The following is a 21,758-nucleotide window of genomic DNA, read 5'->3' as shown; positions in this document are numbered from 1 at the left end:
AGAGGAGGACCAGAGGGGGAGAGGAGGACCGGGGGGGGGGGAGAGGAGGACCGAGGGGGGAGAGGAGGACCGGGAGGGGGAGAGGAGGACCGGGAGGGGGAGAGGAGGACCAGAGGGGGAATGGGAGGGGAGAGGGGGAGAGGAGGACGCGAGGGGGAGAGGAGGACGCGAGGGGGAGAGGAGGACGTGAGGGGGAGAGGAGGACCCGAGGGGAGAGGAGGACCAGAGGGGGAGAGGGAGGGGAGAGGAGGACCAGAGGGGGAGAGGGAGGGGAGAGGAGGACCAGAGGGGAGAGATGTGGGAAAGGGAGGAATATATATGCACTTCTTTTGACACATGGGTCATTGTCAAAAGTAGTGTACTGTGAAGGTCATAGGCCACCATTTGGTACTGTGAGGGTGATAGGCCACCAGTTGGTATTGTGAAGGTAATAGGCCACCATTTGGTACTGTGAAGGTAATAGGCCACCATTTGGTACTGTGAAGGTAATAGGCCACCATTTGGTACTGTGAAGGTAATGGGCCACCATTTGGTACTGTGAAGGTAATAGGCCACCATTTGGTACTGTGAAGGTAATAGGCCACCATTTGGTACTGTGAAGGTAATAGGCCACCAGTTGGTACTGTGAAGGTAATTGGCCACCGGTTGGTACTGTGAGGGTGATGGGCCACCATTTGGTACTGTGAAGGTAATTGGCCACCAGTTGGTACTGTGAAGGTAATAGGCCACCATTTGGTACTGTGAAGGTAATAGGCCACCATTTGGTACTGTGAAGGTAATAGGCTACCATTTGGTACTGTGAAGGTAATAGGCTACAATTTGGTACTGTGAGGTAATAGGCCACCATTTGGTACTGTGAAGGTAATAGGCCACCATTTGGTACTGTGAAGGTAATTGGCCACCATTTGGTACTGTGAAGGTAATTGGCCACCATTTGGTACTGTGAGTGTGATAGGCCACCATTTGGTACTGTGAAGGTAATAGGCCACCATTTGGTACTGTGAAGGTAATAGGCCACCATTTGGCACACAGTCCAAGTATCACAATGGCAGTTACTGGCAGACGTTAAACCTTGAAGAGCTGTTATTAAATCTGTGTGCACTAGAATCTAGATAGTGATTGATAGACATACTGTGTAAAGTGTACTGTGAACGATAGATCTGCACTGAATAAGAGGGCAGTGCCAACATCATGTCATTTTATAGAATGAGGCTCTTGTCAAAATGAGTGCTCTATGTAGGGAATAGGGTGCCTTTGGGATGCAGACTCTACAGGGTTAGTGGGGCTTTGTTTACCTCTCAGACTCTACAGGGTTAGTAGGGCTCTGTTTACCTCTCAGACTCTACAGGGTTAGTAGGGCTCTGTTTACCTCTCAGACTCTACAGGGTTAGTAGGGCTCTGTTTACCTCTCAAATCAAATCAAATCAAACGTATTTATATAGCCCTTCGTACATCAGCTGATATCTCAAAGTGCTGTACAGAAACCCAGCCTGAAACCCCAAACAGCAAGCAATGCAGGTGTAGAAGCACGGTGGCTAGGAAAAACTCCCTAGAAAGGCCCAGAACCTAGGAAGAAACCTAGAGAGGAACCAGGCTATGTGGGGTGGCCAGTCCTCTTCTGTGTAGAAGCACCAGCATTCTGTTTTAGGTTAGTTGACAGTTACACTGCTACTGCTGCAGGGCCTGAGGTCTCTAAGGTCAAGCAGACCTATTTGTAAACAAGGCTCCCAGCTAGTCAGCAGCAGCTACTCTTCCTGGGGTTTATTATGGATCCCCAAGGCAGCAGCTACTCTTTCTGGGGTTTATTATGGTTGCCCATTAGTTCCTGTCAAGGCAGCAGCTACTCTTCCTGGGGTTTATTATGGATCCCCATTAGTTCCTACCAAGGCAGCAGCTACTCTTCCTGGGGTTTATTATGGATCCCCATTAGTTCCTGCCAAGGCAGCAGCTACTCTTCCTGGGGTTTATTATGGATCCCCTTTAGTTCCTACCAAGGCAGCAGCTACTCTTCCTGGGGTTTATTATGGATCCCCATTAGTTCCTGTCAAGGCAGCAGCTACTCTTCCTGGGGTTTATTATGGATCCCCATTAGTTCCTGCCAAGGCAGCAGCTACTCTTCCTGGGGTTTATTATGGATCCCCATTAGTTCCTGCCAAGGCAGCAGCTACTCTTCCTGGGGTTTATTATGGATCCCCATTAGTTCCTGCCAAGGCAGCAGCTACTCTTCCTGGGGTTTATTAGGGAACCCCATTAGTTCCTGCCAAGGCAGAAGCTACTCCTCCTGGTGCCCAGTGTGTGTGTGTGTGACTCTTCACAGTTCACCCTGTTCCATAAGGTGTATAGTGTGAGGGACTCTTCACAGTTCACCCTGTTCTATAAGGTGTATAGTGTGAGGGACTCTTCACCCTGTTCTATAAGGTGTATAGTGTGAGGGACTCTTCACAGTTCACCCTGTTCCATAAGGTATGTAGTGTGAGGGACTCTTCACCCTGTTCCATAAGGTGTATAGTGTGAGGGACTCTTCACCCTGTTCCATAAGGTATATAGTGTGAGGGACTCTTCACCCTGTTCCATAAGGTGTATAGTGTGAGGGACTCTTCACCCTGTTCCATAACGTGTATAGTGTGAGGGACTCTTCACCCTGTTCCATAAGGTGTATAGTGTGAGGGACTCTTCACCCTGTTCCATAAGGTGTATAGTGTGAGGGACTCTTCACCCTGTTCCATAAGGTGTATAGTGTGAGGGACTCTTCACCCTGTTCTATAAGGTGTATAGTGTGAGGGACTCTTCACCCTGTTCCATAAGGTGTATAGTGTGAGGGACTCTTCACCCTGTTCCATAAGGTGTATAGTGTGAGGGACTCTTCACAGTTCACCCTGTTCTATAAGGTGTATAGTGTGAGGGACTCTTCACCCTGTTCCATAAGATGTATAGTGTGAGGGACTCTTCACCCTGTTCCATAAGGTGTATAGTGTGAGGGACTCTTCACAGTTCACCCTGTTCCATAAGGTGTATAGTGTGAGGGACTCTTCACCCTGTTCCATAAGGTGTATAGTGTGAGGGACTCTTCACCCTGTTCTATAAGGTGTATAGTGTGAGGGACTCTTCACCCTGTTCTATAAGGTGTATAGTGTGAGGGACTCTTCACCCTGTTCCATAAGGTATATAGTGTGAGGGACTCTTCACCCTGTTCTATAAGGTGTATAGTGTGAGGGACTCTTCACCCTGTTCCATAAGGTGTATAGTGTGAGGGACTCTTCACCCTGTTCCACAAGGTATATAGTGTGAGGGACTCTTCACCCTGTTCTATAAGGTGTATAGTGTGAGGGACTCTTCACCCTGTTCTATAAGGTGTATAGTGTGAGGGACTCTTCACCCTGTTCTATAAGGTGTATAGTGTGAGGGACTCTTCACAGTTCACCCTGTTCTATAAGGTGTATAGTGTGAGGGACTCTTCACAGTTCACCCTGTTCCATAAGGTATATAGTGTGAGGGACTCTTCACCCTGTTCTATAAGGTGTATAGTGTGAGGGACTCTTCACAGTTCACCCTGTTCTATAAGGTGTATAGTGTGAGGGACTCTTCACCCTGTTCCATAAGGTGTATAGTGTGAGGGACTCTTCACAGTTCACCCTGTTCTATAAGGTGTATAGTGTGAGGGACTCTTCACCCTGTTCTATAAGGTGTATAGTGTGAGGGACTCTTCACCCTGTTCTATAAGGTGTATAGTGTGAGGGACTCTTCACCCTGTTCTATAAGGTGTATAGTGTGAGGGACTCTTCACCCTGTTCCATAAGGTATATAGTGTGAGGGACTCTTCACAGTTCACCCTGTTCTATAAGGTGTATAGTGTGAGGGACTCTTCACAGTTCACCCTGTTCTATAAGGTGTATAGTGTGAGGGACTCTTCACAGTTCACCCTGTTCCATAAGGTATATAGTGTGAGGGACTCTTCACCCTGTTCTATAAGGTGTATAGTGTGAGGGACTCTTCACAGTTCACCCTGTTCTATAAGGTGTATAGTGTGAGGGACTCTTCACCCTGTTCCATAAGGTGTATAGTGTGAGGGACTCTTCACCCTGTTCTATAAGGTGTATAGTGTGAGGGACTCTTCACCCTGTTCCATAAGGTGTATAGTGTGAGGGACTCTTCACAGTTCACCCTGTTCCATAAGGTATATAGTGTGAGGGACTCTTCACCCTGTTCCATAAGGTGTATAGTGTGAGGGACTCTTCACCCTGTTCCATAAGGTGTATAGTGTGAGGGACTCTTCACCCTGTTCTATAAGGTGTATAGTGTGAGGGACTCTTCACCCTGTTCCATAAGGTGTATAGTGTGAGGGACTCTTCACAGTTCACCCTGTTCCATAAGGTGTATAGTGTGAGGGACTCTTCACAGTTCACCCTGTTCTATAAGGTATATAGTGTGAGGGACTCTTCACCCTGTTCTATAAGGTGTATAGTGTGAGGGACTCTTCACCCTGTTCCATAAGGTATATAGTGTGAGGGACTCTTCACAGTTCACCCTGTTCTATAAGGTGTATAGTGTGAGGGACTCTTCACCCTGTTCCATAAGGTATATAGTGTGAGGGACTCTTCACAGTTCACCCTGTTCTATAAGGTGTATAGTGTGAGGGACTCTTCACAGTTCACCCTGTTCCATAAGGTGTATTTTTACCTGTTTTTAAATCTGATTCTCCTGCTGCATCAGTTACCTGATGTGGAATAGAGTTCCATGTAGTCATGGCTCTATGTAGTACTGTGGAATAGAGTTCCATGTAGTCATGGCTCTATGTAGTACTGTGGAATAGAGTTCCATGTAGTCATGGCTCTATGTAGTACTGTGGAATAGAGTTCCATGTAGTCATGGCTCTATGTAGTACTGTGGAATAGAGTTCCATGTAGTCATGGCTCTATGTAGTACTGTGGAATAGAGTTCCATGTAGTCATGGCTCTATGTAGTACTGTGGAATAGAGTTCCATGTAGTCATGGCTCTATGTAGTACTGTGGAATAGAGTTCCATGTAGTCATGGCTCTATGTAGTACTGTGGAATAGAGTTCCATGTAGTCATGGCTCTATGTAGTACTGTGGAATAGAGTTCCATGTAGTCATGGCTCTATGTAGTACTGTGGAATAGAGTTCCATGTAGTCATGGCTCTACGTAGTACTGTGGAATAGAGTTCCGTGTAGTCATGGCTCTACGTAGTACTGTGGAATAGAGTTCCGTGTAGTCATGGCTCTATGTAGTACTGTGGAATAGAGTTCCGTGTAGTCATGGCTCTATGTAGTACTGTGGAATAGAGTTCCGTGTAGTCATGGCTCTATGTAGTACTGTGGAATAGAGTTCCGTGTAGTCATGGCTCTATGTAGTACTGTGGAATAGAGTTCCATGTAGTCATGGCTCTATGTAGTACTGTGGAATAGAGTTCCATGTAGTCATGGCTCTATGTAGTACTGTGGAATAGAGTTCCATGTAGTCATGGCTCTATGTAGTACTGTGGAATAGAGTTCCATGTAGTCATGGCCCTACGTAGTACTGTGGAATAGAGTTCCATGTAGTCATGGCTCTATGTAGTACTGTGGAATAGAGTTCCATGTAGTCATGGTTCTATGTAGTACTGTGGAATAGAGTTCCATGTAGTCATGGCTCTATGTAGTACTGTGGAATAGAGTTCCATGTAGTCATGGCTCTATGTAGTACTGTGGAATAGAGTTCCATGTAGTCATGGCTCTACGTAGTACTGTGGAATAGAGTTCCGTGTATTCATGGCTCTACGTAGTACTGTGGAATAGAGTTCCGTGTAGTCATGGCTCTATGTAGTACTGTGGAATAGAGTTCCGTGTAGTCATGGCTCTATGTAGTACTGTGGAATAGAGTTCCGTGTAGTCATGGCTCTATGTAGTACTGTGGAATAGAGTTCTATGTAGTCATGGCTCTATGTAGTACTGTGGAATAGAGTTCCATGTAGTCATGGCTCTATGTAGTACTGTGGAATAGAGTTCCATGTAGTCATGGCTCTATGTAGTACTGTGGAATAGAGTTCCATGTAGTCATGGCTCTATGTAGTACTGTGGAATAGAGTTCCATGTAGTCATGGCTCTACGTAGTACTGTGGAATAGAGTTCCATAGTCTGTTCTGGACTTGGGGACTGTGAAGAGACCTCTACTGACATGTCTTCAGGGGTATGCATGGGTGTCCGAGCTGTGTGCCAGTAGGTTAGACAGACCTCTACTGACATGTCTTCAGGGGTATGTATGGGTGTCCGAGCTGTGTGCCAGTAGGTTAGACAGACCTCTACTGACATGTCTTCAGGGGTATGCATGGGTGTCCGAGCTGTGTGCCAGTAGGTTAGACAGACCTCTACTGACATGTCTTCAGGGGTATGTATGGGTGTCCGAGCTGTGTGCCAGTAGGTTAGACAGACCTCTACTGACATGTCTTCAGGGGTATGTATGGGTGTCCGAGCTGTGTGCCAGTAGGTTAGACAGACCTCTACTGACATGTCTTCAGGGGTATGCATGGGTGTCCGAGCTGTGTGCCAGTAGGTTAGACAGACCTCTACTGACATGTCTTCAGGGGTATGCATGGGTGTCCGAGCTGTGTGCCAGTAGGTTAGACAGACCTCTACTGACATGTCTTCAGGGGTATGCATGGGTGTCCGAGCTGTGTGCCAGTAGGTTAGACAACTGGATGCATTCAACATGTCAATACCTCTCATAAATGCAAGTAGTGATGAAGTCAATCTCTCCTCCACTTTCAGCCAGAAGAGATTGACATGCATATTATTGATATTAGCTCTCTGTGTACATCCAAGGGACCAGCCGTGCTGCCCTGTTCTGAGCCAACTGCAATTTTCCTAGGTCCTTCTTTGTGGCACCTGACCACACGACTGAACAGTAGTTTAGGACAAAACTAGGGCCTGTAGGACCTGCCTTGTTGATAGTGTTGTTAAGAAAGCAGAGCAGTGCTTTATCATGGAGAGACTTCAACTGTTGTATCAACATGTTTTGACCATGACAATCCAGTGTTAATCCAAGCAGTTTAGTCACCTCCACTTGCTCAATATCCACATTATTCTTTACAAGATTTTGTTGAGGTTTAGGGTTTAGTGAAAGATTTGTCCAATAATAATAATGCTTTCGGTTTTGGAAATATTTAGGACTAACTTATTCCTTGCCACCCACTCTGAAACTAACTGCAGGCTATGATCGATGAACTATAATCTAAATCCTTCTTGGTGGCACCTGACCACACGACTGAACAGTAGTCCAGGTACGACAGAACTAGGGCCTGTAGTACCTGCCTTGTTGATAGTGCTGTTAAGAAGGTAGAAACTAGGGCCTGTAGGACCTGCCTTGTTGATAGTGCTGTTAAGAAGGTAGAAACTAGGGCCTGTAGGACCTGCCTTGTTGTTAGTGCTGTTAAGAAGGTAGAAACTAGGGCCTGTAGGACCTGCCTTGTTGATAGTGTTGTTAAGAAGGTATAAACTAGGACCTGTAGGACCTGCCTTGTTGATAGTGTTGTTAAGAAGGTAGAAACTAGGGCCTGTAGGACCTGCCTTGTTGATAGTGTTGTTAAGAAGGTATAAACTAGGACCTGTAGGACCTGCCTTGTTGATAGTGTTGTTAAGAAGGTATAAACTAGGGCCTGTAGGACCTGCCTTGTTGATAGTGTTGTTAAGAAGGTAGAAACTAGGACCTGTAGGACCTGCCTTGTTGATGGTGTTGTTAAGAAGACAGAGCAATGCTTTATTATGGACAGACTTCTCACCATCTTAGCTACTGTTGTATCAACATGTTTTGACCATGACAATCCAGGGTTACTCCAAGCTGTTTAGTCAGCTCAACTTGCTCAATATCCACATTATTCTTTACAAGATTTTGCTGAGGTTTAGGGTTTAGTGAAAGATTTGTCCCAAATACAACGTTTTTAGGATTAGAAATATTTAGGATGAACTGATTTCTTGCCACCCACTCTGAAACTGACTGGAACTCTAAGTATTTCAGTGATTTCACTTGCTGTGGTAGCTGACGTGTTGATTACTGAGTCATCAGCATACATACAAACACTGGCTTTACTCAGAACTAGTGGCAGGTCATTAGTAACGATTTAAAAATCTGTTGCCCTGGGGGGAATGCCTGTTGAAAAATCTGTTGCCCTGGGGGAATGCCTGTTGAAAAATCTGTTGCCCTGGGGAATGCCTGTTGAAAAATCTGTTGCCCTGGGGGAATGCCTGTTGAAAAATCTGTTGTCCTGGGGAAATGCCTGTTGAAAAAATCTGTTGCCCTGGGGGAATGCCTGTTGAAAAATCTGTTGCCCTGGGGGAATGCCTGTTGAAAAATCTGTTGCCCTGGGGGAATGCCTGTTGGAAAAATCTGTTGCCCTGGGGGAATGCCTGTTGGAAAAATCTGTTGCCCTGGGGGAATGCCTGTTGAAAAATCTGTTGCCCTGGGGGAATGCCTGTTGAAAAATCTGTTGCCCTGGGGGAATGCCTGTTGAAAAATCTGTTGCCCTGGTGGAATGCCTGTTGAAAAATCTGTTGCCCTGGTGGAATGCCTGTTGAAAAATCTGTTGCCCTGGGGGAATGCCTGTTGAAAAATCTGTTGCCCTGGGGGAATGCCTGTTGAAAAATATGTTGCCCTGGGGGAATGCCTGTTGAAAAATATGTTGCCCTGGGGGAATGCCTGTTGAAAAATCTGTTGCCCTGGGGAATGCCTGTTGAAAAATCTGTTGCCCTGGAGGATGCCTGTTGAAAAATCTGTTGCCCTGGGGAATGCCTGTTGAAAAATCTGTTGCCCTGGTGGAATGCCTGTTGAAAAATCTGTTGCCCTGGAGGATGCCTGTTGAAAAATCTGTTGCCCTTGGGGAATGCCTGTTGAAAAATCTGTTGCCCTGGGGGAATGCCTGTTGAAAAATCTGTTGCCCTGGGGGAATGTGAAAACATCAAGTTTATATTTTTGATGTTTTGTGACAGAATAAAGATGAATGCATCATTTTAATCTGATGATAAATATACATGTTGACTGTTGTTGTTTATCTGTTTTTGTTTATGCTTTCATAATGTTATAATTATACAGTATATAATATATGACGTTTAGCTTGACTCTTTTATCCAAAGCGTATTCTAGCCAAATCAAATCAAATGTATTTATATAGCCCTTATAGACCATGGTCCTAGGGCTCAGGTCAGTTGAAACTGGAGCAGCAGCATGGCCAGGTGGACTGGGGACAGCAAGGAGTCTTCATGTCAGGTAGTCCTGGGACATGGTCCTAGGCCCCAGGCCAGTTGAAACTGGAGCAGCAGCATGGCCAGGTGGACTGGGGACAGCAAGGAGTCCTCATGTCAGGTAGTCCTGGGGCATGGTCCTAGGCCCCAGGCCAGTTGAAACTGGAGCAGCAGCATGGCCAGGTGGACTGGGGACAGCAAGGAGTCATCATGTCAGGTAGTCCTGGGACATGGTCCTAGGCCCCAGGCCAGTTGAAACTGGAGCAGCAGCATGGCCAGGTGGACTGGGGACAGCAAGGAGCCATCATGTCAGGTAGTCCTGGGACATGGTCCTAGGCCCCAGGCCAGTTGAAACTGGAGCAGCAGCATGGCCAGGTGGACTGGGGACAGCAAGGAGTCATCATGTCAGGTAGTCCTGGGACATGGTCCTAGGCCCCAGGCCAGTTGAAACTGGAGCAGCAGCATGGCCAGGTGGACTGGGGACAGCAAGGAGTCATCATGTCAGGTAGTCCTGGGGCATGGTCCTAGGCCCCAGGCCAGTTGAAACTGGAGCAGCAGCATGGCCAGGTGGACTGGGGACAGCAAGGAGTCATCATGTCAGGTAGTCCTGGGGCATGGTCCTAGGGCCCAGGCCAGTTGGGGACAGCAAGGAGTCATCATGTCAGCAAGGAGTCATTCTAGTCATGTGTGCATACATTTTATGTTTGGGTGGTCCCGAGAATCGAACCCATTATCCTGGTGTTGCAACCATGGTTCTCTACCAGCTGAACTGAATGTATTGTTTTTGACTTTGCTTTCCTTTAGGACGGGAGGAGAGGAGAGGGTGTGTTCTGATAATGTTGTTCTGTGGTTTCAGGAGAGAGGGAGAGGGTGTGCGTGTGCTCTGGGACCGGCTAAGGGAACCCTCGTTCTTGTCTAAATGGAACCCGTTCACTACAGACTACCCATTCAGCACCTTTACCTACCACCCTGTCAGGAACATAGACCACAGGTTCACTGCTCTCTGTGAGGTGAGTATCCTACCACATTACCAGCCTTACCACATTACCATCCTTACCACCCTACCATCTTACCACCTTACCACACTACCACACTACCATCCTACCACCCTACCATCTTACCACCTTACCACACTACCATCCTACCACCCTACCACCCTTCCATCTTACCATCCTTACCATCTTACCACCCTACCATCTTACCACCCTACCATCTTACCATCCTACCACCCTACCACCCTTCCATCTTACCATCCTTACCACCCTACCATCTTACCACCCTACCATCTTACCACCCTACCATCTTACCACCCTACCATCTTACCACCCTACCATCCTACCACCCTACCATCTTACCATCCTTACCACACTACCACATTACCATCCTACCACATTACCATCCTACCACATTACCATCCTACCATCTTACCATCCTTACCACCCTACCATCTTACCACCCTACCATCTTACCACCCTACCATCTTACCACCCTACCATCTTACCATCCTACCATCTTACCACCCTACCATCTTACCATCTTACCACCCTACCATCTTACCACCCTACCATCTTACCATCTTACCACCCTACCATCTTACCACCCTATCATCTTACCATCCTACCACCCTACCATTCTTACCACCCTACCATCTTACCACCCTATCATCTTACCATCCTACCACCCTACCATCTTACCATCCTACCATCTTACCACCCTACCATCTTACCATCTTACCACCCTACCATCTTACCACCCTACCATCTTACCATCCTACCACCCTATCATCTTACCATCCTACCACACTACCATCTTACCACCCTACCATCTTACCACCCTATCATCTTACCATCCTACCACCATAGCATCTTACCACCCTACCATCTTACCATCTTACCACCCTACCATCTTACCACCCTACCATCTTACCACCCTACCATCTTACCACCCTACCACCCTATCATCTTACCATCCTACCACCATACCATCTTACCACCCTACCATCTTACCACCCTACCATCTTACCACCCTACCATCTTACCACCCTACCATCTTACCATCCTACCACCCTATCATCTTACCATCCTATCACCCTACCATCTTACCAGCCTTACCACACTACCACCCTACCATCCTACCACATTACCATCCTACCATCTTACCAACCTTACCACCCTACCATCTTACCACCCTACCATCTTACCACCCTACCATCTTACCAGCCTTACCACACTACCACCCTACCATCCTACCACATTACCATCCTACCATCCTTACCACACTACCACCCTACCTTATCTCAGTTCACTGGTCACAATGGCAACCCCCACCCATAGCACGCGCTCCAGCAGGTGTATCTCACTGATCATCCCTAAAGCCAACACCTCATTTGGCCGCCTTTCCTTCCAGTTCTCTGCTGCCAGTTACTGGAACGAATTGCAAAAATCGCTGAAGTTGGAGACTTTTATCTCCCTCACCAAACTTCAAACATCTGCTATCTGAGCAGCTAACCGATCGCTGCAGCTGCACATAGTCCATCGGTAAATAGCCCACCCATTTTTAACTACCTCATCCCCATACTGTTTTTATTTATTTACTTTTCTGCTCTTTTGCACACCAGTATCTCTACCTGCACATGACCATCTGATCATTTATCACTCCAGTGTTAATCTGCTAAATTGTAATTATTCGCATTCCCCTTATGCCTATTTCACACAATGTATATCGACTCTTTTTCTTTTCTTTACTGTGTCATTGACTTGTTTATTGTTTTACTCCATGTGAAACTCTCTGTTGTTGTCTGTTCACACTGCTTTGCTTTATTTTGGCAAGGTCGCAGTTGTAAATGAGAACTTGTTCTCAACTAGCCTACCTGGTTAAATAAAGGTGAAATAAAATTACAATTAAAATCTTACCAGCCTTATCACACTACCACCCTACCATCTTACCAGCCTTATCACACTACCACCCTACCATCTTACCAGCCTTACCATCCTACCATCCTACCATCTTACCAGCCTTATCACACTACCATCCTACCATCTTACCATCCTACCACCCTACCATCCTACCACCCTACCATCTTACCATCCTCACCACCCTACCATCCTCACCACCTTACCATCCTACCACCCTACCATCCTACCACCCTACCATCCTACCACCCTACCATCCTACCACCCTACCATCCTTACCATCCTACCATCTTACCATCCTTACCACACTACCATCCTACCACCCTATCCTACTACCCTGCACCCTGTCAGGAACATAAAGCACAAGTCCAATGTCCTCTGTGAAGAAGATTTCAGCTCCGGTGTCCATCTGTTGTAGGGTAGAGGTTTATGGGCTCTATCTCCACTATTAGAGATTTATGGGCTCTATCTCCACTATTAGAGGTTTATGGGCTCTATCTCCACTATTAGATGGTTTATGGGCTCTAGCTCCACTATTAGATGGTTTATGGGCTCTATCTCCACTATTAGAGGTTTATGGGCTCTATCTCCACTATTAGAGGTTTATGGGCTCTAGCTCCACTATTAGAGGTTTATGGGCTCTAGCTCCACTATTAGAGGTTTATGGGCTCTAGCTCCACTATTAGAGGTTTATGGGCTCTAGCTCCACTATTAGAGGTTTATGGGCTCTATCTCCACTATTAGAGGTTTATGGGCTCTATCTCCACTATTAGAGGTTTATGGGCTCTATCTCCACTATTAGAGGTTTATGGGCTCTATCTCCACTATTAGAGGTTTATGGGCTCTTTGCTCCACTATTAGAGGTTTATAGGCTCTAGCTCCACTATTAGAGGTTTATGGGCTCTATCTCTACTATTAGAGGTTTGTGGGCTCTACCTCCACTATTAGAGGTTTATGGGCTCTATCTCCACTATTAGAGGTTTATAGGCTCTAGCTCCACTATTAGAGGTTTATGGGCTCTATCTCTACTATTAGAGGTTTATGGGCTCTATCTCCACTATTAGAGGTTTATGGGCTCTATCTCCACTATTAGAGCTTTATGGGCTCTAGTTCCACCATACATGACAACAACAGTAGGTCTGTCTGTCCTGTACCCTGAGGACAACAGCAGTAGGTCTGTCTGTTCTGTACCCTGAGGACAACAACAGTAGTTCTGTCTGTCCTGTACCCTGAGGACAACAACAGTAGGTCTGTCTGTCCTGTACCCTGAGGACAACAACAGTAGTTCTGTCTGTCCTGTACCCTGAGGACAACAGCAGTAGGTCTGTATGTTCTGTACCCTGAGGACAACAACAGTAGTTCTGTCTGTCCTGTACCCTGAGGACAACAGCAGTAGGTCTGTCTGTTCTGTACCCTGAGGACAACAACAGTAGTTCTGTCTGTCCTGTACCCTGAGGACAACAACAGTAGGTCAGGCAGCTAGCCCCAAATCTTCCTGGGATAGCTTAGCATACTATACTCTGCAAAACATTAGCGGAGCAGTGATGTAGTTAGCATGTAGCCTGCTCTTTTAAATCGAGATGTATTTGTAGGTGTATTTGTAGGTGTCCTGCATCGTCACATTTTGAAAAGGGAGATTTGATTTCAAGGTATCATTAATATGATTTTGATAGGCTCAACATTATGAATTGCATCTGAAAATGCAAGCGCTTTTATATGAATAAACACATGTCATACTGTACATTGTGTAATAACTTTCCCTCAAAATACTCTTGATTTTCATATGGTTAATCAGCAATATATACTAATGGCCAGCACCTCTCCTTCCCACTGAAATGTTGAAATGCAACATCACACCCTGGGATACTACAGATGTATTAGTCAGTGATTCCCAGATAGACAGTTGAAGTGGAAAGTTTACATACACTTAGGTTGGAGTCATTAAAACTCATTTTTTTTCAACCACTCTACATATTCTTGTTAACAAACTATAGTTTTGGCAACTCCTTCCTTCCCTCCTCCCTTCCCTCCCCTCCTTCCTTCCCTCCCCTCCCCTCCTTCCTTCCCTCCCCTCCTTCCTTCCTTCCCTTCCCTCCTTCCTTCCCTTCCCTCCCCTCCTTCCCTCCCCTCCTTCCTTCCCTTCCCTCCCCTCCTTCCTTCCCTCCCCTCCTTCCTTCCCTTCCCTCCCCTCCTTCCTTCCCTCCTTCCTTCCTTCCCTCCTTCCTTCCCTTCGCTCCTTCCTTCCCTTCCCTCCTTCCTTCCCTCCCCTCCTTCCCTTCCCTCCTTCCTTCCCTCCTTCCTTCCCTCCTTCCTTCCCTTCCCTCCTTCCTTCCCTCTCTCCTTCCCTCCTTCCCTCCTTCCCTTCCCTCCTTTGCTTCCCTCCTTCCTTCCCTCCTTCCCTTCCCTCCTTCCTTCCCTTCCCTCCTCCCTTCCCTTCCCTCCCTTCTTCCCTTCCCTCCCCTCCCTTCTTCCCTTCCCTCCCTCCTTCCCTTCCCTCCTTCCTTCCCTTCCCTCCTTGCCTTCCTTCCCTTCCCTCCTTGCCTTCCTTCCCTTCCCTTCCTTCCTTCCCTCCTTCCTTCCCTCCTTCCTTCCTTCCTTCCTTCCTTCCCTCCTTCCCTCCTTCCTTCCCTCCTTCCCTCCTTCCTTCCTTCCTTCCTTCCTTCCTTCCCTCCTTCCCTCCTTCCTTCCTTCCCTCCTTCCTTCCTTCCCTCCTTCCTTCCTTCCCTCCTTCCTTCCCTCCCCTCCTTCCCTCCTTCCTTCCCTCCCCTCCTTCCTTCCCTCCCCTCCTTCCTTCCTCCCCTCCTTCCTTCCCGCCCCTCCTTCCTTCCCTCCTTCCTTCCTTCCCTTCGCTCCTTCCTTCCCTCCTTCCTTCCTTCCCTTCGCTCCTTCCTTCCCTTCCCTCCTCCCTTCCCTCCCCTCCTTCCTTCCCTCCCCTCCTTCCCTCCTTCCTTCCCTTCCCTCCTGCCTTCCCTCCTTCCTTCCCTCCTTCCTTCCCTCCTTCCTTCCTCCTCCTTCCTTCCTTCCCTCCCTCCCCCTCCCTCCCTCCTTCCTTCCTTCCTTCCTTCCTTCCTTCCTTCCTTCCTTCCTTCCCTCTCTCCTTCCCTTCCCTCCTTCCTTCCCTCCTTCCTTCCCTCTTTCCTTGCCTCCTTCCCTCCCTCCTTCCCTCCTTCCCTCCCTCCTTCCTTCCCTCTCTCCTTCCCTCTCTCCTTCCCTTCCCTCTCTCCTTTCCTTCCCTCTCTCCTTTCCTTCCCTCCCTCCTTCCCTTCCCTCCTTCCCTTCCCTCCTTCCTTCCCTTTTTCCGTCCCTCTCTCCTTCCATCTGTCCGTCCCTCTCTCCTTCCATCTGTCCGTCCCTCTCTCCTTCCCTCCTTCCTTCCCTCCTTCCTTCCCTTCCCTCCTTCTTTCCCTCCTTCCTTCCCTCTCTCCTTCCCTTCCCTTTCCTCCTTCCTGCCCTCCTTCCTTCCCTCCTTCCGTCCCTCTCTCCTTCCCTCTGTCCGTCCCTCTGTCCGTCCCTCTCGTATAGAGAAACCACACCAGACTGTTCAACAGTAATAAGCAGCGGGTGTCCACTGTGTTAGTAACCTCCTGCTGGGTGTTGGCGAGAAGCGGCAATTCAAATGAGTCTTCTAGAAATGAACAGAAAATGACGGATAATGTTCTTTGGTCAGAGGTAGTTGGTCAACCAACTACTGTTTTTAACAGCTTGTCAATGCTTGTCAATGTTATCTCTCTGTTATCTCTCTTGCTCTCTCGCCCTCTCTTTCTCACCCCTCTCTTTCTCACCCCTCTCACTCTCGCCCCTCTCGCTCTCTCTCCCCTCACTCTGCCTCCTCTCTTCCTCTCCCCTCCCTCCTCTCTCTCCTCTCTTCCTCTCCCCTCCCTCCTCTCTTCCTCTCCCCTCCCTCCTCTCTTCCTCTCCCCTCCCTCCTCTCTTCCTCTCCTCTCCCTCCTCTCTCTCCTCTCCCCTCCCTCCTCTCTTCCTCTCCCCTCCCTCCCTCTCTCTCCTCTCTTCCTCTCCCCTCCCTCCTCTCTTCCTCTCCCCTCCCTCCTCTCTTCCTCTCCTCTCCCTCCTCTCTTCCTCTCCCTCCTCTTCCTCCTCTCTTCCTCTTCCTCCTCTCTCTCCTCTCTCTTCCTCCTCTCTCTCCTCTCTCTTCCTCCTCTCTCCTCTCCCCCTCTCTCCTCTCCCCTTCCTCTCCCTCCCTCTCCCCTCCCTCCTCTCTTCCTCTCCCTCCCTCTCCCCCTCCCTCCCCTCTTCCTCTCCCCTCCCTCCTCTCTCTCCTCTCCCCTCCCTCCTCTCTCTCTCCTCTCCCCTCCCTCCTCTCTTCCTCTCCCCTCCCTCCTCTCTTCCTCTCCCCTCCCTCCTCTCTTCCTCCCCCTCCCTCCCTCTCCCCTCCCTCCTCTCTTCCTCTCCCCTCCCTCCTCTCTTCCTCTTCCTCCTCTCTTCCTCCTCTCTCTCCTCTCTCTTCCTCCTCTCTCTCCTCTCTCTTCCTCCTCCCTCTCCTCTCCCCACTCTCTTCCTCTCCCCTCCCTCCCCTCTTCCTCTCCCCCTCCCTCCTCTCTCTCCTCTCCCCTCCCTCCTCTCTCTCCTCTCCCCTCCCTCCTCTCTTCCTCTCCCCTCCCTCCTCTCTTCCTCTCCCCTCCCTCCTCTCTTCCTCTCCCCTCCCTCCTCTCTTCCTCCCCTCCCTCCTCTCTTCCTCTCCCCTCCCTCCTCTCTTCCTCTCCCTCCTCTTCCTCCTCTCTCTCCTCTCTCTTCCTCCTCCCTCTCCTCTCCCCACTCTCTTCCTCTCCCCTCCCTCCTCTCTTCCTCTCCCCTCCCTCCTCTCTTCCTCTCTTCCCTCCCTCCTCTCTTCCCTCCCTCCTCTCTTCCCTCCCTCCTCTCCCCGTCTCTTCCCCCCCTCTCTTCCCCCCTCCTCTCTTCCTCTCCCTCCTTCCCTCTCCCCTCCCTCCTCTCTTCCTCTCCCCTCCCTCCTCTCTTCCTCTCCCCTCCCTCCTCTCTTCCTCTCCCCTCCCTCCTCTCTTCCTCTCCCCTCCCTCCTCTCTTCCTCTCCCCTCCCTCCTCTCTTCCTCTCCCCTCCCTCCTCTCTCTCCTCTCCCCTCCCTCCCTCTTCCTCTCCCCTCCCTCCTCTCTCTCCTCTCCCCTCCCTCCTCTCTCTCCTCTCCCCACTCCCTCCCTCTCCCCTCCCTCCTCTCTTCCTCTCCCTCCCCTCTTCCTCTCCCCCTCCCTCCTCTCTCTCCTCTCCCCTCCCTCCTCTCTCTCCTCTCCCATCCCTCCTCTCTTCCTCTCCCCTCCCTCCTCTCTTCCTCTCCCCTCCCTCCTCTCTCTCCTCTCCCCTCCCTCCTCTCTCTCCTCTCCCCACTCCTTCCCTCTCCCCTCCCTCCTCTCTTCCTCTCCCCTCCCTCCCCTCTTCCTCTCCCCTCCCTCCCTCTCTCTCCTCTCCCCTCCCTCCTCTCTTCCTCTCCCCTCCCTCCTCTCTTCCTCTCCCCTCCCTCCTCTCTTCCTCTCCCCTCCCTCCTCTCTTCCTCTCCCCTCCCTCCTCTCTTCCTCTCCCCTCCCTCCTCTCTTCCTCTCCCCTCCCTCCTCTCTTCCTCTCCCCTCCCTCCTCTCTCTCCTCTCCCCTCCCTCCCCTCTTCCTCTCCCCTCCCTCCTCTCTCTCCTCTCCCCTCCCTCCCTCTCTCTCCTCCCCCCTCCCTCCTCTCTCTCCTCTCCCCACTCCCTCCCTCTCCCCTCCCTCCTCTCTTCCTCTCCCCTCCCTCCTCTCTTCCTCTCCCCTCCCTCCTCTCTCTCCTCTCCCCTCCCTCCCCTCTTCCTCTCCCCTCCCTCCTCTCTCTCCTCTCCCCTCCCTCCTCTCTCTCCTCTCCCCCCTCCCTCCCTCTCCCCTCCCTCCTCTCTTCCTCTCCCCTCCCTCCTCTCTTCCTCTCCTCTCCCTCCTCTCTTCCTCTCCCCTCCCTCCCCTCTTCCTCTCCCCTCCCTCCCTCTCTCTCCTCTCCCCTCCCTCCTCTCTCTCCTCTCCCCTCCCTCCTCTCTCTCCTCTCCCTCCCTCCTCTCTCTCCTCTCCCCTCCCTCCTCTCTCTCCTCTCTCCCTCCCTCTCCCCTCCCTCCTCTCTTCCTCTCCCCTCCCTCCTCTCTTCCTCTCCCCTCCCTCCTCTCTTCCTCTCCCCTCCCTCCTCTCTTCCTCTCCCCTCCCTCCCCTCTTCCTCTCCCCTCCCCCTCTCTCTCTCCCTCTCCCCTCCCTCCTCTCTCTCCTCTCCCCTCCCTCCTCTCTCCCTCTCCCCTCCCTCCCTCTCTCCTCTCCTCCTCCCTCCCTCTCCCCTCCCTCCTCTCTTCCTCTCCCCTCCCTCCTCTCTTCCTCTCCCCTCCCTCCTCTCTTCCTCTCCCCTCCCTCCTCTCTTCCTCTCCCCTCCCTCCTCTCTCTCCTCTCCCCTCCCTCCTCTCTTCCTCTCCCCTCCCTCCCCTCCCTCTCCCCTCCCTCCTCTCTCTCCCTTCCCTCCCTCTCTCAGATCCAGAGTTTCCGTGAGCAGCTGACGGAGGCAGCCCAGAAGGCCCACCTGAAGCAGCCCATCCCTGGGAAGGCCAACGGAGTCCTGGTGCTGAACCAGCCCCTGCTCATCGAGTCCTACGTGGGTCTGATGTCCTTCATCGGGAACCAGAACAAGCTGGGATACTGCCTGGCACGGGGAAACATCGGCTTTTAAACAATGCTTTAGCTAGAATCTTTGAATGTACATCACTACTTGATTACTTAATCATAGTTTGTAGTTGTAGTTTACATAGTTTACAGTTGTAGTTACAGATCAGATAAATATTTTTAATCTGGTGTCTAGTCTTTCCTTGGTCATTCGCTCTCTGATTTTAACTAAGCTTTAACTAGACTACAATTTCTACTTCGTTTCTTTTTGTTTCTTTGTTTGCAATCATTTTTGCCTATTTACAGATTTGAAGTAGTTTTTTTAATCATTTAATAGTTGGAAGGATATGTTTTGATGCTAACTTAAAATGTATTTTCAGAGGTCAATTTTGAAAATGTTTGGGGTTTGTTAGTTTACTTTCCTTTTAGTAGAAAAGTGTTCATGTCTAAATGTCGTTCTGTCATTCTGATCCCCTTTAGGGTTCATTTCCTACGTAGTTACTGTGCCAAATGTGTTCCTGCCGTCCCAGAGTTTATAAAATGTATACAATACCGTGACTCTCTTCTACAGCTCACTTTACCGTTCTCTAACTTAATTACTTAATGTACAAACAGCCAGTAACATCCACATTTCACCAGATCCTTTGGCTGGATGATTGATTCCCTTGGTATTCCAGGAGCTTTACATTTGACCTCTTCACTGATGCTATAATAATTCACCACTGTTTGCGATGGGAGTTTCTCCCCTTCGTGGTCCTTTGGTTTGTGTCCCAAATTGGCACCCTAATCCCTAGAGTAGTGCACTACTTAGGGATTAGGTAGTGCACTACTTATGGAATAGAATGAGATTTTGGACACGAACAAGATATTATCCCTGTGTCTTACTGGAACAAGAGGGTGTGTTTGTCAGCTCTGTTTTAAAGGTGTATAGTGTGTTATTACAGGGAGTACAGTACTGGTAATGTCCCCTAATTTGTGAGTATATACCATGTGTCCTGCTGCCGTGCTTGTATCTATAGCACTGGGCCCATGTCAGACTATAACCAGCCAGCCCGTCCTATCCTGTCCTGGTAAATGAGGCCCATCCTATCCTGTCCTGGTAAATGAGGCCCATCCTGTCCTGGTAAATGAGGCCCATCCTGTCCTGGTAAATGAGGCCCATCCTGTCCTGGTAAATGAGGCCCATCCTGTCCTGGTAAATGAGGCCCATCCTGTCCTGGAACAAACTCCCTCACGACGCCAGGACAGCGGAGTCAATCACCACCTTCCGGAGACACCTGAAACCCCACCTCTTTAAGGAATACCTAGGATAGGATAAGTAATCCCTCTCACCCCCCCCCTTTAAGATTTAGATGCACTATTGTAAAGTGACTGTTCCACTGGATGTCATAAGGTGAATGCACCAATTTGTAAGTCGCTCTGGATAAGAGCGTCTGCTAAATGACTTAAATGTAATGTAATGTAAAATGGTAAATGAGGCCCATCCTATCCTGTCCTTTCAAATGAGGCCCATCCTATCCTGGTAAATGAGGCCCATCCTGTCCTGGTAAACGAGGCACATCCTGTCCTGGTAAACGAGGCACATCCTGTCCTGGTAAACGAGGCACATCCTGTCCTGGTAAACGAGGCACATCCTGTCCTGGTAAACGAGGCACATCCTGTCCTGTTAAATGAGGCCCATCCTATCCTGAGCCTGTCCCAGTTAATGAGGACCTTCCTATCCTGATCCTGTCCTAGTTCATCAGGCCCATCCTATCCTGAGCCTGTCCTAGTGAATCAGGCCCATCCTATCCTGTCCCAGTAAATGAGGGGATTTTGTTTTGTTGTGTTTCACTACCTGTTGAATCTCAATACCAAAAGGGGCTGGGTATCTGTTAAAGTAACTTTCCAGTGAAAATCTCACTTTTAATGCGGCAATATGTACTTTTTGGGGCGACCCAACCAAATACGCATAGAAATGTGAGTTATAGATCTGTCATTCTCATTGAAAGCAAATCTAAGAAGCAGTAGATGTGTTCTATATTTGCTTTTTCTGTGCTTCCTGTTTCTAAGTAAATAAATTTGAGTCTTTCGGTTTTGTACACCAACTTCATACTGCTGAAATACAATATTTTTTGTTATGGAAAAGATATTACACAGTACAATGACTCTCTAAACTAAACTTTCTTATTTTGTTACAAACTGAAATTAGGAGAAATGCTTACTAACAGGGATGTAAAAACAATGTTGGAGAGAAAAAAGCTTTTTGTGAACATGAAAAATGACTGGTGTCTTTTATTTCAGCTCATGAAACATGGGACCAACACTTTACATGTTGTGTTTATACTTTTGTTCAGGATATAATTGCCAGGGGAGAATCTCAATTGCATACTCCTCGCGTCCTCTCTCCTCACCTCCTTCTCAAAATCAATTGGAGGAAAAGGTCAGAGGGACGGGACCTCTGGCTTTCTCATCCAATGGGTTTTGAGAATTAGGCGAGGAGAAAGGACGCAAGGAGTAAGGTTCTCCCCTGGATTTATTTTGCAGTAGACGATACAATATGTTTTCTTGCATTGTTCACCAGACTATAGGTTATTGTCAGGTCATTCTTGTCTCTTCACCTAACCTGCTGGGTTTCACTCCTACTCTGTCTAGAGTACATATCCTGAACAAAAATACAAAGTGTAAAGTGTTGGTCCCATGTTTCATGAGCTGAAATAAGAGATCCCACAAATGTGTTTACATCCCAGTTAGTGAGCTTTTCTCCTCTGCCAAGATAATCCATCTACCTGACAGGTGTGGCATATCAAGAAGCTGATTAAATAGAATGATCATTTCACAGGTGCACCTTGTGCTGGGGACAATAAAAGGCCACTTTAAAATGTTCAGTTTGTCACAAAACACAATGCCACAGATGCCTCAAGTTTTGAGAGAGTGGACAATTGGCATGCTGACTGCAGGAATGTTCACCAGAATTATTGCCAGAGAATTGAATGTTAATTTCTCTACCATA

The 21,758-nt window shown here is 48.8% G+C and overlaps 1 protein-coding gene across 1 annotated transcript in view; it reads left to right on the top strand.

The window, feature by feature from the left end:
- The window catches only part of tprg1 (tumor protein p63 regulated 1), an 81,877-nt gene extending 62,553 nt beyond the window's left edge, over positions 1–19,324 (top strand). Inside the window, exons 5-7 of the mRNA XM_046299661.1 lie at positions 10,086–10,239; positions 15,664–15,810; positions 18,639–19,324. Of these exons, the coding sequence (XP_046155617.1) occupies positions 10,086–10,239; positions 15,664–15,810; positions 18,639–18,833 (496 nt within the window). The 3' untranslated portion in view covers positions 18,834–19,324. The remainder of the gene's footprint in view (positions 1–10,085; positions 10,240–15,663; positions 15,811–18,638) is intronic.
- Positions 19,325–21,758: the final 2,434 nt, after the last annotated feature.

The sequence above is a fragment of the Oncorhynchus gorbuscha genome, linkage group LG02, assembly GCF_021184085.1.
Source record: "Oncorhynchus gorbuscha isolate QuinsamMale2020 ecotype Even-year linkage group LG02, OgorEven_v1.0, whole genome shotgun sequence".
Lineage (NCBI taxonomy): Eukaryota > Metazoa > Chordata > Actinopteri > Salmoniformes > Salmonidae > Oncorhynchus > Oncorhynchus gorbuscha.
This window is presented reverse-complemented; position numbering and strand designations above follow the sequence as displayed.